This window comes from Eurosta solidaginis, chromosome 2, assembly GCF_040869045.1.
Source record: "Eurosta solidaginis isolate ZX-2024a chromosome 2, ASM4086904v1, whole genome shotgun sequence".
NCBI lineage: Eukaryota > Metazoa > Arthropoda > Insecta > Diptera > Tephritidae > Eurosta > Eurosta solidaginis.
The window spans coordinates 3,736,019-3,750,974 of NC_090320.1; the positions used below are offsets into that span (position 1 = coordinate 3,736,019).

General features: G+C 35.2%; 3 protein-coding genes across 6 annotated transcripts in view; 1 reads left to right on the top strand and 2 right to left on the bottom strand.

Annotated features, from left to right (window-relative positions):
- Positions 1 to 14,956, bottom strand: part of rk (rickets) — a 667,150-nt gene that overhangs the window by 245,200 nt on the left and 406,994 nt on the right. The gene's annotated exons all lie outside the window — the stretch shown is intronic.
- Positions 685 to 5,739, top strand: LOC137239139 (long-chain-fatty-acid--CoA ligase heimdall-like). 3 transcript variants are annotated; one of them, XM_067764104.1, is made up of 7 exons: positions 719 to 829; positions 1,147 to 1,397; positions 1,908 to 2,759; positions 3,475 to 3,878; positions 4,173 to 4,467; positions 4,923 to 5,213; positions 5,276 to 5,739. In XM_067764104.1, the coding sequence occupies exons 3-7, from the start codon at positions 2,061 to 2,063 to the stop codon at positions 5,639 to 5,641; spliced, it is 2,055 nt and encodes a 684-aa protein (XP_067620205.1). In that variant the 5' UTR covers positions 719 to 829; positions 1,147 to 1,397; positions 1,908 to 2,060; the 3' UTR covers positions 5,642 to 5,739. The 3 variants fall into 3 exon arrangements, with proteins under 3 accessions (XP_067620204.1, XP_067620205.1, XP_067620206.1); XM_067764105.1 differs by having other exon boundaries at positions 728 to 829; positions 1,126 to 1,397; XM_067764103.1 differs by lacking the exon at positions 1,147 to 1,397 and having other exon boundaries at positions 685 to 829.
- LOC137239140 (leucine-rich repeat-containing protein 15) lies at positions 7,016 to 13,247 on the bottom strand. The gene is made up of 4 exons (XM_067764106.1): positions 12,271 to 13,247; positions 7,649 to 8,257; positions 7,341 to 7,535; positions 7,016 to 7,285 (listed from the first exon to the last, which is right to left on the bottom strand). The coding sequence occupies exons 1-4, from the start codon at positions 13,150 to 13,152 to the stop codon at positions 7,250 to 7,252; spliced, it is 1,722 nt and encodes a 573-aa protein (XP_067620207.1). The 5' UTR covers positions 13,153 to 13,247; the 3' UTR covers positions 7,016 to 7,249.

The following is a 14,956-nucleotide window of genomic DNA, read 5'->3' on the forward strand; positions in this document are numbered from 1 at the left end:
TTGAGACAATTTATTGTTTTTCATTTTGGTTCTTGTTTTCGAGATATTCTCAAATAAAAAAACAAACTTCAGGTTTTTCGGCTGTGTCAAATACATAACTTTGCCACAGGAACTAATTTTAATCAAAAAATCTACAGATACCTTGTAGAAGCAAAATAATATCCGTGTTCGTACTTTACGTCCTTGTACGCTACCCTTAAAGCAATATGTGTAACATACTTTCAGACTAACTTTAATTTATTAGACTAAGCGATTTTTAGCATATAAAGTAGTCGATATAATTCCTTTTAACTCAAGTATTTTGTTTTATTAATTTAATATAATTTTATTTCGAATATGCATGTTTTGCTGAATCCACCTATCGATAGTTATTAGTTGATTAGCGTGCCTTTAGTATAGATAAAATAACGGAAACCTCAGTTAAAACAACAATTATTCGAATCGCCTTCCGAAAAAATAAAGTTACATTTTCAAGGAGTGAGTGACTATGGCAGAAAAATGTGTTTTTGGCACTATCAAGTACAATTACCATGAAAACCAGGCTGGCTGAAGGCGTTGAGAGAAGTGAAGGCTCATTTCTGAGTCTAAAATTAGTACGCCAACAGCGCATCAGCTCAGTACTAGGGATTTTCCTACAGGGTGTTTTTAATAGAAACAACAATCGGAGGCAGTATTTTATATAAGTACTCGATCTGGTCAACAACATTTTCAAAAACCTTCCAACTGTCGGGCAATACGTTCGTGCGCGTTAGTGTAAAAAATTTTAATAAAAATACAAGAGAAAGGATATATATTATTTCAAAAAGAAATTGTAAATAACTATACTCAGGTACGTTATGTGAAATAATTTTTTTTTTTTTTTTCAAAATTAAGGTGTTATAAAAATTTATGCGTTTTAATGTAAACTGTTTTTAATCATAAATAAACGTATTTCCAAAAAAAGTGAAGCTTTAGGGCAATCCTTGAAATTTAAAACTCATTTATAAAATATTCTACAATTCGACGTGCCTTGTAAATATCTTTATGAATATAGAAATAAAAAATTTGATTTATAAATTTATTGCAAAAAACATTAATTTTGATTAATTATGGATGATTTTTATAAAAGTTTTGCTTTAAACCAAGGTTTTTTGCTCCAAATTAAAGGAGGTGTAGGGTCTGCTGTTCACTGTGTCGATCCAGAAATAAGTAGATCCTTCAGGCTTTCAGATCAGTGCAGCGTCCTTCGGGCGGAAATTGCTGCCGTTAAGGAAGCAGCAAAAATTCTGGAGGAAGCGTGCTTAAGCTGCAGTACCGTCAATATTTATATTGATAATCAGACGGGGATTAAGGCAATAGCAGTACTTCATCAAAAATTATCCTGGAATGCAAAAAAGCACTGGAGGGAGCTCGATAAGGTAGGGCTATACATTTATATTGCATTCTCGGTTATAACGAGTAGGTCGATGAGTTGGCAAAGGAGGGTGCGGCATCCGGTAGACGTTCCAATACGTTTGGGAGATATCAAAAAAGGACAGTAGACAGAAGCGCGGGGCTTCAGCATTTCTAAGATCATGTACAAAGCCCACTACGTTAGACTCACAAACTTGCTTATACCTTCCGAAAAATCGAAATTACACTCTTGCCTTACATCTTTTGTTTTGGAGTAATAAAAGATGGTAATAAATTTTTTCAAGGCCCTTGCTTTGCAAGCTTAATATTATCTGCCCAATTTTGCTATGAGCTTCTAAATTTGCTGACACTTTGACAATTTTCCATTAGAAATAATGTCATAGCTTCTTACTTTTTTAGCATCTCGATGCCACTTTGTTTACAGGCCAATAAACTATCAAAAACCATATAACTCCTTTAAATGCTATGTGAAAAAAAAAACAAGCTCATAAAATTAATTTTTATTTCCAATGCAGGTTAATTTCAAAGGTTTAAAAACACCAAACTCATTTGATAAGCCGTACACAGAAAATTTACAACGTCAACCACCAACCAAAGTAAATACTGATAAGTAGCCGATTGTGTGAAGAAACTCATAAACGTAACGTAAGTAAATAAAGCCATCAAGCATGATGATCGAGAGTGCAGAAACCTCGTCACCGATGAGTACATTGAAACCGGCCAGCAGCTACACATCCACATCACTCACCGAAGCAGTAAAATTACGCATAGTTAAACAGGATACGACCGCTATTGAACCACAAACTATACCACAATTTTTTCACGATTGCTGCAGCCGTTATGCCAATATGCCTGCACTAGTTTATGCCAATGAGCAAAAAGATTCAAAAACTACTGGGAAAACTGTTACATATAAAGAATACGAACATAATGTGGAACAGACTGCGCTTCTGCTCATTCATGTTGGGCTGCAACCACGTACATCCATTGGCATTTTAGCTTTCAACTGTCCTGAATGGTTTTATGCTGAATTTGGTGCATTACAAGCCAATAGCGTTGTGAACGGCATTTATCCAACTAGTTCACCTGAGGCAGTCTACCATTCACTCATAACTTCACAGGCGACGGTTTGTGTGGTGGACGATGCCGCACAGATGGTAAAAGTGCGTGAGGTGAAGGAACGATTGCCACTTTTGCGTGCTGTCATTCAAGTGCATGGACCTTTCGAAGATTTTGTGGGTACTGAAGATGGCTTCTATCGTTGGGAAGATTTATTTGCAATGAAATTCGATGTTGAGCTTAAAGAGGAATTGAAGCGAAGGGAACAAGCAGTTTGCGCCAATGAATGTGCGATGCTAATTTTTACGGTAGGTAAAAGTATATGTAAGATACACGGTAAATATTTTGAGCCTATACCTTAAACTTCTTTGTACAACATATTAAACTAAACCAACTTTGGTGCGCAGAACTTGGTTTCAATTTCAAATTAACTAAACCTAAAAAATTTAGTGGGCGGTGGTCTGGTTTGAAACCAATGGGCCCCGGATTGCAGTGGCTTGCTCTACCTACTGAGCTATCACATCTATGTATGTAACAAATCAGTTTTTAAAACTTAAAATGTATAAGCATCCATGACTAGGAGCACTTTTTGAAATACGTTATTCTTAGATTTTTAGCAATAAATTTAAACTCGTCGGTTTTGTTAGTAAACCAGAAATGCACACATGATACTATTATTAAACTTTTTAATCTTTTTGGGTATATGTTTGATACAGTTTTGATGGTTAAGATGAATTGTTCCCAAGAGGTTTTAAATCTAAGTAAAAGAAGTTTGAAGAACTGCTTAAACCAAGGAGTGGTTCAAAATTTAGGCTCAAATTTCTAACCGTGTAGTATTCGGTATAATTACCTTTTTATAAAGTCATCTTCATTTTATCTGCTGCGACTAAATTAGAAAATTGATTTTTCTTAAGTGCTTATGTCATGTGAGTTCATATGATAATTTGCAGCTGATTAATTTTTGTGGTGGTGCGATTTTCAACTTAGTGGAGTACAGCTTTAACAAACCTTTAATTTTTACAGTCCGGCACCACAGGTCTACCCAAAGCTGCAATGCTTTCTCATGACGGTGTCATCATGAATGCGAAAGGTGTCGAAAACTTAATGAGTTCAAAACGTGCGAGCTGTGAACGATTAGTTAGCTTTTTACCACTGAGTCACGTAGCCGCACAAATTTTTGATGGGTTTGTAAGCTTCAGTATTGGTTCGGCTTTATATTTTGCTGACCGAGATGCGCTTAAAGGTACAATTACAAAAACATATGTCACAGCACGTCCTACATGTACTTTTTCTGTACCGCGAGTTTACGAAAAGATACAAGAAAGTTTGGGACAGTATGAAACAAACTCGTCAGTGTTTTCACGTTATACATTGAGCTGGGCTCGACAAGTCACACTGGATCACTATCTACGCAAAAATACTAAATCGTAAGCTTATTTCATCACAGTAAATTATATATAATATTTCGACTAAGTGGCATATCGCCCTATCACGGCTGTCGTTTCGAAAACGCCCAACTAAGAATTCAGTTGAAGAACGTCCTATCTCAGAATTTGTTTTTAAAACTCCCTATCTGGAGTTAAATTTAATACATTTGAACATTAGGTGGTGCGATTTTGGCACAAGTTCTGAACTAAGGCGTTCTTAAACCGAATTCCGGGCGATATTCCATTTAGCATATATAATATCGAAAGACGTTGTAAAAAATTTGTCTTCCTCAGAAGCGTTGCTCAGTCTTTCAAATTATGGTTGGCGTCAAGGATAACATACCAAGTTAAGTATGCATTGGGACTTGATCAATGTAATTGGTTATTTGTGGGTGGCGCACCTACTTCTATTCCATTGAAAAAGTTTTTCGCAAGCCTTGATATTCCGCTTTTCGAAGCTTATGGAATTTCGGAAGCCGGCGGTGCTGCAACTGCAAATACAAACTTTGCTAAATTAAATAGTGCTGGGCAACCTTTGCAAGGTGTCGAGATAAAAATTAGCAGTCCAAATGAGGATGGGCAAGGCGAGGTGAGTAAGATTGGCATGCATTTTAATTGGGCTCAATTGACTAAACAAATTGAACGCTTACAATATTTTAGTATAAAATACACATTAGGGTGGCCCAAAAACATACATATATTTATTTCTTCTAGTATAGTGAAAATATATTACAGGACATCCAAATTTTATTGTTTAGTTGTGTTTCATCGCCACTTTAGGTTTTTCATAGATTTCGTATTAGAAATTTCATACAATTTGAGGCTGAACTTAAACATCGAATAACTACTGAGCGCGTCAAGTTAGGAAGAAAACTTTTCTTGTAGACTGTCAAGTTCTCTTTAAGAATATGTAGGAATTAAATTAAAAAAGCTAAATTTTTTATTGGACTTCTTTTTGCATGTACTGAACAATATTTCCACTAAACCAGAAAGAAATAATTTTTTTTCACTTACCTTAAAGCATATGAAAATTTTCTATTTTAGGTTTGTATACGTTCCCGCTCCATTATGATGGGATACCTCAATGAACCGGAGAAAACACAAGAAATATTGATGGAAGATGGCTGGCTCTTAACTGGTGATGTTGGATGTTTGGACGCCGATGGTTATCTTGCAATTACAGGCCGCATAAAAGAGTTAGTAATCACAGCTGGTGGTGAAAATATACCACCTGTTTATGTTGAAGATTTAGTGAAAGCCGAGCTACCCTGTGTTAGTAACGCTCTCTTGGTGGGCGACCAACGCAAATATCTCACCATATTACTTACTTTGAAGGTGCGTAGCAAACCCTTGAGGGAGTTTCCATTAATTTTAATATCTTCCTCAACTTCATATAGACTGATATAGATATAAAGACTGGCATGCCTCTGGATACACTTCATCCTTCTACCGTTGCTTGGCTACAAAGTTTAGATTTGCACTACACACGTTTATCGGAGTTGTTACAAATTCCAGCTGACATAAGCGAGTATGATGACGCTACAGTTTTCGTGAAACCTGATGCAAAAATAGTCAAGGCCATTGATGATGCGTTGAAACGCGCCAACACTCACTCGCTTTCTAATGCACAAAAAGTACAAAAATTCGCAATACTTCCACATGATTTTTCAGCGCCGACTGGAGAGTTGGGCCCAACACTGAAGGCGCGTCGACCAGTCATTTTGAAGAAATATGCTGCCGTCATTGACCGTCTCTATTCATAGTTATTCTAAGTACTAAGTTTAAGATTGTAAAGCTTCGTAAGTTCGTTAAGTTTTCATTTTGTATTTCACCAAATACATTCCGTTTAAAGTCAAAGGTGTGCTGTTAATTTCAAGGAATAAGAGGCAACGACATTGAGTTAAATTAATTATAAAAGCCCTGTACGGCAGTGAGTCTTATTGAAGCCCGAGCTAAATCTCCATAACTACGATGCAAGATTTGTCTCGAGTTAGTCCGAATGCAGGTACTGTTTCAGATTTGACTACAAAAACTTGACCTAAAAAAACGGCGCTAATTGTTTTCACCGTGATATAAAATCCTGTCTAACAAGTTTTCTATCGAGTCATCAGTTCGACAAAGCAACAATAGAAGACAACAGCATAATTTTAGTAGCTTAGGTGTACACACGATCCGTTAACCCTCCTCGATTCGGAGAAATAACTATTGTCGTAGGTTGGATTTTTACTTTAATATGAGTATTTCAGCAGAGGACTTGGGAGAATCATTAGAATTTTTTTTTTAAATATTTTTCTTAATACTAATTCCTTTCCGTTCAGGCGTAGATTTTAAATTTTTGAAGTAGAGCAAAATGGTGCTACAAGTTTTTGGCTTCCAATGGATCGGAGCTTGAGACTGACTATCGATGGAAGTTCATGCGGTGCGATTCAATAATCGGAATAGCTCCTAATACTTATGTCAGCTGTATGGAGGACGATGAGGTGGAATGCACCAATAACTAAATGCTAGGCTCGACGAGTCGTAAATATCTCAGTCGGGACGTATACGAATTTTCGAAGAAGTATCCAAAATCGAAATCTTGTTTATCTGTATCTTTATCGTCGCAACGATTCGCTTAACCGTTAGAGTTCAAGTGAGATGTGATGGTACCAGAGAGAGAGCGTAAGGGACTAATATCCAAAAGCAAGAACAATCGATTTGTTTATGTTCAGGTTTTTGAGGCGAACCATCGATCAATCCTCCGTTTGAGAATATGAAAGTTCAATTATCTAGACGATAAGGTTCTATAGATCTTCTTGGAACAAAGCGTTAAGCATGAAAAAGAGTTGAACAATTTTGTTATCGACGTTTTGAGTCAAAATATTCTCTCTGTATTTAATTCTTTTTCGGCGGTTACCTTTTGTCTCGAGATCTTATGATGTCTACTATTTTCGATTTAGTTCAAATTTTAAGAACAACAAACAATCCCATGGGCTTGGAAATCGATATGAAATCTTTTTAAGGGAAGTTTTGACTAAAATAGGGAACCACAATATTAAGATGGAACAGCACTGCCAAAGTTACTTTTCGTAATGTACAAAGGCATAGGCGACCTACTGAAGAGTCACATATTGCAATATCACTGAAAAAATATCGTCTAGACTATACATCAGCATATATTTGTTTTATATGTAAGTACATAAATCTCATTGAAAAAAAATTTATGGTTAATTTATTCTTAAGGTTAGGTTAGGTTGAGCTGGCCGATCCGTGAGGACTAATTTTTACTTTAATAACTACTAATGCAAATATATATGCCAAAAAACTAATGATTTCGATGTGCAAATCGTCAAATGGAAATTCCTTTAATTTCGTGCCACAGTCCTATCCATTTAAGATGCAGCTAATGTTCGCAGCTCATCTGTCTTCTGTACAATGAAGTTTTTAAGTAAACAATGTAGAAAAGCCTATCAAATTCCTTACCATTTCGCGTTTTTTGCTTAGACGTTTTGCTTGTTCTCTTCTATCGATCAATTGACGTCCAATACGCAATCCTGCAAATGCGAAACCAATTGCAGTTAACATCCAAATGATAATGGAGCGCGAGTCGAAACGGTCCATGCGTACACGTGGCCAAAGCAATGGTGGTGGTGTCGGCATTTCTGGATCAACAAGCGTCTGCAATGAAGTGCAAATCAAAGATATATAAATTCTTATATACCCGTATATTTGTTAACATAGTCACATGAAACTCACTTCAATCAGCCAATTTGCATTTTTATTACACTTACCGTACACTCAATATCATCCATACCATGACGCCGCTCCCACAATCGTCTTGCATCAAGCACCACAATGCTGCGTTTAGTTTCAGTATCGTAACAATCAATGCCACTCACGTTGAGCAGCCTCTCACTCCATGTTGCCGCCAGTGCATAGTTATAACCAAAGTGTATGTGGGATGGAGCTCTCACCAATTCAACAATGAGCCATTTGCAATGCCACCAGTTGCCGGCCAACTCAACATGCCCACTGCTAGCATACAAAGCATTCATGGCATCGGTATCAATTCGAGTTAAGTGATTTTCACTTAAATCCAACGTTAGTGCCGAACGTGGTAGAAGTGCAGAGAGATAGGCGATGAATATGCTGGTGGACAATTGATTCTGTGACATGTCCAACACGCGCAAATAGGGCAAATGTGCAAAAAGGTCGGCTGGTACGTCTGTTAGTGAGTTACGTGACAAATTGACACGCTGCAGTTGGGTGGTGGAATCAAAGAATCCCATGGGAAGCTCGGCCAAATTATTGGCAGACAGGTCGATCGTTTCGAGATTGATAAGTTTGCCGAGACAGGAAGAGGCGACTGGCTGCATTGCATTAGCGCTGAGATTGAGGTGCTGCAAAAATAACAAAAAAAAAAAAAAAGAAAAAGTGGAATAGAAAAGAGTAGAATAAAGTGCAGATTGGAAAGTGTTTGAATTAATGTTTGCTTTTGGAGTACAAGTGATAGCGCAGAGATGCAATGTGGCTTAAGTGAAAAAACAACAAAATTGCTAAGTTTTCGTTTCCTTTTTGACGCAATAAAATGCAGCTGAGTTGGTTAGTGGTCGAGAAATCGTAATGCGATGAAAAGCTTTCAGTGCATCGAGTGCACTCAAATAAACACACCTTGAGTTCTTAAGTTCTAAATACGCAGAGGAATCGTGACTTTGACAGCTCGAGTTTGAGTGGAGATTTTTTGCATTTTGCACTGTTTTCTTTTCGTAGAATGAAAAAATAGTATTGGAAGTCAATCCATCACTTGAATACTTTATTTGAACCGTTCAAACATGAACGTTACCAATACAGAGTGTGCAGAAATAATGCGACTTGGTACGAAAAAATTCGGAAATTCGAAAAAGTTGTACGAAAACTTCGAACTTTTATTTAAAGTTTTCTATTTTTGCGAAGGCACACCCCCTCTATTTTCGGAAATTTACAAAAAAAAAGTGCCATGGATTTTGTAACTTGAACTTTATAAATCTGTTTAAAAAAAGTTTTTGAAAACATTGGAAAAAATTGGAAAATTTGGAGTTTTCTGAATTTTTTTGAGTGCGCAGGGCTTCTGAAAATAAAGTGTATGTAACTGAAAATATTTAAGCCCATCTCAAAAATATTTTCGAAAAAATTCTAAAACTGTAAAAGGTTTTACGAAAATTTCGAAATGTTTACTTAAATTTTTTTGGAATTTTTTTTCTTAAAAAAAAAAAGTTATGAATTTTTCAACTGAAACTGTATAAGCCCATCCTAAAAATGTTTTCGAAAAATTTCGAAAATTGCAAACAACTTTAATTTTTAATTTAAAGTTTTTTGTATTTTTTACAGTACGAGGTATATTTTCTTCCAAGCGAAGGGCCACTCCTCTATCTAGCAGTTATGCAAACTCAATAATTTCACTCTAACAAAGCTCAAGTAAAATATCCCTCAAACTTCTAATTAATTCTTTATAATTTTTTTCCCGAAAGCTACCTTATATTTTCTTCAATATGAAGGGCGATAACTTTATTATACTCAGCGTGCTTTGCACACAGAGTATATTCACTTTGATTGGATAACGGTTGGTTGTACAGGTATAAAGGAATCGAGATAGATATAGACTTCCATATATCAAAATCATCAGTATCGAAAAAAAATTTGATTGAGACATGTCCGTCCGTCCTTCCGTTCGGTTGTCTGTTAACACGATTACTTGAGTAAATTTTGAGGTACCTTGATAAAATTTGGTACGTAGGTTCCTGGGCACTCATCTCAGTTCGCTATTTAAAATGAACGATATCGGACTATAACCACGTCTACATTTTCGATATCGAAAATTTCGAAAAACCGAAAAAATGCGATAATTCATTACCAGAGACGGATAAAGCGATGAAGCTTGAGTAGGTGGGTTGACCTTATGACGCAGAATAAAAAAATAGTAAAATTTTGGACAATGGGCGCGGCACCGCCCACTTTTAAAAGAAGGTAATTTAAAAGTTTTTCAAGCTGTAATTTGGCAGTCGTTGAAGATATCATAATGAAATTTAGCAGAAATGTTACTACTATTACTATATATGTGCGAAACGTTACTACCTTTACTATATATGTGCGAAATAAAAATTAGCCAAATCGAATGAAGAACACGCCCACTTTAAAAAAAATGTTATAAGCCAAATTTTAACAAAAAATTTTATATTTTTACAGTATAAAAGTAAATTATGTCAACATTTAACTCCAGTAATGATATGGAGCAAAAAATACAAAAATAAAAGAAAATTTCAAAATGGGCGTGACTCCGCCCTTTTTCATTTAATTTATCTAGGATACTTTTAATGCCATAAGTCGAAAAAAATTTTCCGATCCTTTTGAAATTTGGTAGGGGCATAGATTCTATGACGATAACTATTTTCTGTGAAAATGGGCGAAATTTAAGCCATGCCCAGTTTTTATACACAGTCGACAGTCTGTCCTTCCGCTGGGCGGTTAACACGATAACATGCGCAAAACACAATATATCTTAACTAAACTTAGTTCACGTACTTACCTGAACTCACTTTAACTTGTTATAAAAAATGGGCGAAAGCCGACTATGACCACGCCCAATTTTTGGATATCGAAAATATCGAAAAATGAAAAAAAGCCATAATTCTATACCAAATCTAAAAGAGGGATGAAACATGGTGATTGGAGTTTTTTGACGCAAACTATACATAACTTTAGAAAAAACTATGTAAAATGGGTTTGACGCCTACCATATTAAGTAGAAGAAAATGAAAACGTTCTGCAGGGCGAAATCAAACGCCCTTGGAATCATGGCAGGAATACTGTTCGTGGTATTGCATATAAAAATAATTTAGCGTTACCCGACAAATGATGTTCTGGGTCACCCTGGCCCACATTTTGGCCTTTATCTCGAAAACGCCTTCACATATGCGACTAGGGCCACTTCCTTTTAAAACCCTCATTAATACCTTTAATTTGATACCCATATCGTACAAACACATTATGGAGTCACCCCTGGTCCATCTTTATGGCGATATCTCGAAAAGGCGTCCACCTATAGACCTAAGGCCCACTCCCTTTTAAAATACTCAATAACACAAAATTGTCAAAAATTAGTCCTAATTTCGAGAGACCTTTAACTTATATTTTGTTAGACTAAAACTGATTGGGTTACAAAAACAGGGGCCGAATTTTTACACACGATCCGTGATTGAATGCGTTTTTTAAATCATTATAGCTCCGAAATGGTTCATTGGATTAATGAAATATGTGAACTAGGGACAACGCGTACTCACTAAATCCATAATATATTATTATTTTTTTAAATATCTGGATAGCCTTATTTGTATCGCTTCTGTCAAAACCGTTTTCGATCCGTGATCGTATGTTACGATTCCATAGCAGATTCGACATTTTTATTATAGTTTCTCGAATTTTCGAATATTTTCGAAATTGGTTTTCAGCCTGATTTGCAAAGTTTCAGTTACACAATTTATATCGAAATTATCGAAAAAACTATTTTTATTGAAATTTAATAAAAATTTCCATTGCTATTTTTGTACTCGCTGCTGTATGCGCATTTGTTTGTAAGAAAATTATGTGCTTGTTCAAATACTGTAAATATATACTACTCAGTATATATTTACACAGTTTTGCGTATTCTTATTTACAAAGAGATTAAGCATCACAATTCCTGTTATTTGTAAATATATATCTCTATACATGTACATGCATCCATGAATAGTACTTACATTGTGGTGGCTTTGTTTTGTAGCACATATTACAGTTAATTGTACAAAAAACTGTTGGTTATGGTATTAATAGCAATTCTTATTATTGTTATTGTTGCTACACTGTGCTTTGATTTCATTTAATGCAAATTCAATTATTTACCGATTAACCAGCAGCAGCAAAGCTCATTTGATTATTCTATAACTTATTATGTAATTATCAATTGTGGTTTGTGGTGAGCATTATTGATGCCCAATTTTTTTCGCATGCATTTTTATAATGCACGTCATTAGACTCGAAATTTGTAGAAGTATGGGCTGGTAAGACATTGCGAAAAGGCATTACTTTGAAACGAAATTAAAATCGATTTTTTGGGCAAATGGGAGATATCGGCATTTATTTTAAGTTCTTTAGAAAATCTTATTTTAGATGTATTTATGACTCTAAAATTTGTGTACTCTTTCAATTTTTCTACACGCTAGACATGATCATCATTTGGTTTCGAAATGCAGTCATATTTGAAATATCGTTTATATATTACCTGTTGTTATAATACATTTTAATAAATGAAACAAATCAATACATGAATAGCAGTAAAACAAATGTTATAAATAAAAGTTGCTGAAAAATACCCCAACACTGCTCTTAGCCAACAACTTACCACAAGCGCCGCCAAACCATTGAGCGCATCCTCGCTTACTCCCTCCAAACGATTGTGACTCACATCCAAATCTATTAGCGCCCATTCACCAGCTGTGAATGCATCAAGCGATTTAATTTGATTATGCGACAAATTCAAATGTAATAGACGTGACATCATAGCTTTACTGCGTAGAAATTCTAAATCCTGCAGCTTATTGCCATTGAGGTGTAAGGAGCGCAAATGAGCATTCGATACAAAGCTATCATTTGCTATACACTCAATAAAATTATGTTGCAATGACAAATGAGCTAAATGTTGCATGCCACGAAAAGTTGACGATTCAATCACATTTAGCCGATTGTGGGCTAAATTCAAATGCTTCAAATGCGCTAAATGTACGAAAGCCGCACCATCAACATGCTCCAAAAGATTTGCAGCTAAACTTAAATAATGTAAATTTGGAAAGCTTTTGAAACTTTCAGCATTCAATGTTCTTATAGCATTTCCCTCGAGATCGAGTGTGTGTAGAGATTTCAGTGGTGCTGCAGTCCACGGTTTGACAATGGTAATAAAATTCCAAGCAAGCGAAAGCCATTGCAGCTGATCGAGTCCATTGAGCGCATAATCCTCTACTATTGTAAGGCCGCTTTGACGCAACTCCAGCGCTGCAAGTGCAGTGAAACGTGTAAAGAAGGCATTTGGTAGCTTTGAAATATTGCATGTCACAGCCGATAACTCAACGACTGAAGCAGGTTTGGGTAAATGTTGTAATTGTTCGGTAGTGCAATCGGTGAATTTGTAAATGATGCGTTTGCTGGGCGTGGCGTTGCAATGTCGTGAATTTAGTAGAAAAATCGAGAAAATCGTTAAAATAGCGCGTTGCCAACTAATTGGGGCCATTTTATATAATAATGCTTTATTATTTTGTTATGTTGATTCTTTGGTAGACAATTTGTAACTACTGACTTCAAAATCCGCTAGAGATAAAAGCTGCAAAATAAGCGTACGAACGTGAAGCATTGCTTTGTCTTATCTGACTGGCTGCCAGATTTATATCAAATTAAATAAACAAATGTTTATATTGGAGCTCTTGATAAGATGCAGAGTAAGATAAACCTAGGGACTGTTAAGATTATGATTCTTATTAATTGCTAATTATATTTTTTTTTGAATAAATTTGATTGTTATATATTTTTATATTATTTAGTTCAAAACAACTATAGTTTTGACATTGAAACTTCATTAGTATTCATTACGAAATAACGAAGATTCATAACATGATAAAAGAAATACTCTGATTTTGTTTATTTTAACTGTATTTCAAAAAATATTCTTATTGGTAATAAAACAAAAATTAGGAAGCAAATTTTCTCGGTCTCTGAAAAAGTCTGTTTGGATAAGCACTCAGGAAGCTAGACATGAAGGTATGTCTATTACGTGCCTCGCAGCATCTCATAGAGGTGTCAAGGTTTTTGATTATCTGACAATCAAAAAACTGGCAATTTAATTTTGAGATACATTTTTTTGATGAAAATTATAATTTTATTTCTATTTTTATATATTTTTTATTTTTGTGCATCCACTACTATCACATAAACAATATGGGTGAAATTTGTCATGTGAATAGTGTAGCACAAAAAAAAAACTTACAATTAAACGAAAAATGCTCTTATATCAGTAAAAAGATAGCTTAGGACGCAATTTAAGGGACCTATTCTTAAGGAGCTTTGCGACCTATGCATTTGATGGTAACCCTAATAACGATACTGCAGTGGTTGTGAAGTTTGTCAACTTGACAGTGGGGAGATGTCAAACGACCTGCACGAGAAAGAGCAACTTCGAACTTCCGCTGAGGAGAGGTTTTCTTTTAAGTTGGCGTGAAGGCAGATCAGTTGGAGTAGAAAATAAAATACGCTTGAAAATAATTTTGCTGGTTAAGAGTAATTACAAAGTGAATTTGCAAAGTTATGCAAGTGATTGATGTTTTAAAAAAATAAGGAACTTTATTGAAATCTGTGCATTGGCTATCATTGATAACCAAGATAAAAATTGATTGCCGAATTTAGAGCTAAAGGAATATTTTTTTCCTGCAATCAGCAAAAGTATTGCAACATATGGTTCGTTTTGTGCGAAACGCCAGCGGGTTACGCGATATTTAAATTGTTGGATGAAAAGAAACTAGCAGAAGTAGATAACCTCTATCTGGAATTTCAAATACCGGAAAAGGCGAATAAAATATTAAAACCGAAACATTTTGAGAAATTCAGTGACACAACGGAAGCACTGGCCGCAGCAACTGCTGCAGTGGCGGGAAAAAGGTCGAAGCCTCTTAAAAAGACATTCAAATTTTTGTTTGCCAAAGAAGTACATTCTTCTTTGCTGGTTGCAGATGCAAAGTTAGGTTATAAAGGCTATAAAAGATAATTGAACCAAGTTAATAAGGTGTTTCACGCCATAGATTACGAACCATGTTCCAAACATATAAATAAATTTTAGAAATTCATTAAAATTTTTAATCATAATAAGTATACAATATTATTGTTATTATTTTCTCTAACAAAAGTTTAAACAAAATATCACGCAGGCAATGCTTAATCCAAATAACAAAATCAAACCATTTTTCTTAAACGCTTCTGATAACCTTTTTTAATAAGTTTTGTTTGAAAATATAAAATATGTAATTTTTGCCAAGCATTAGAATGAT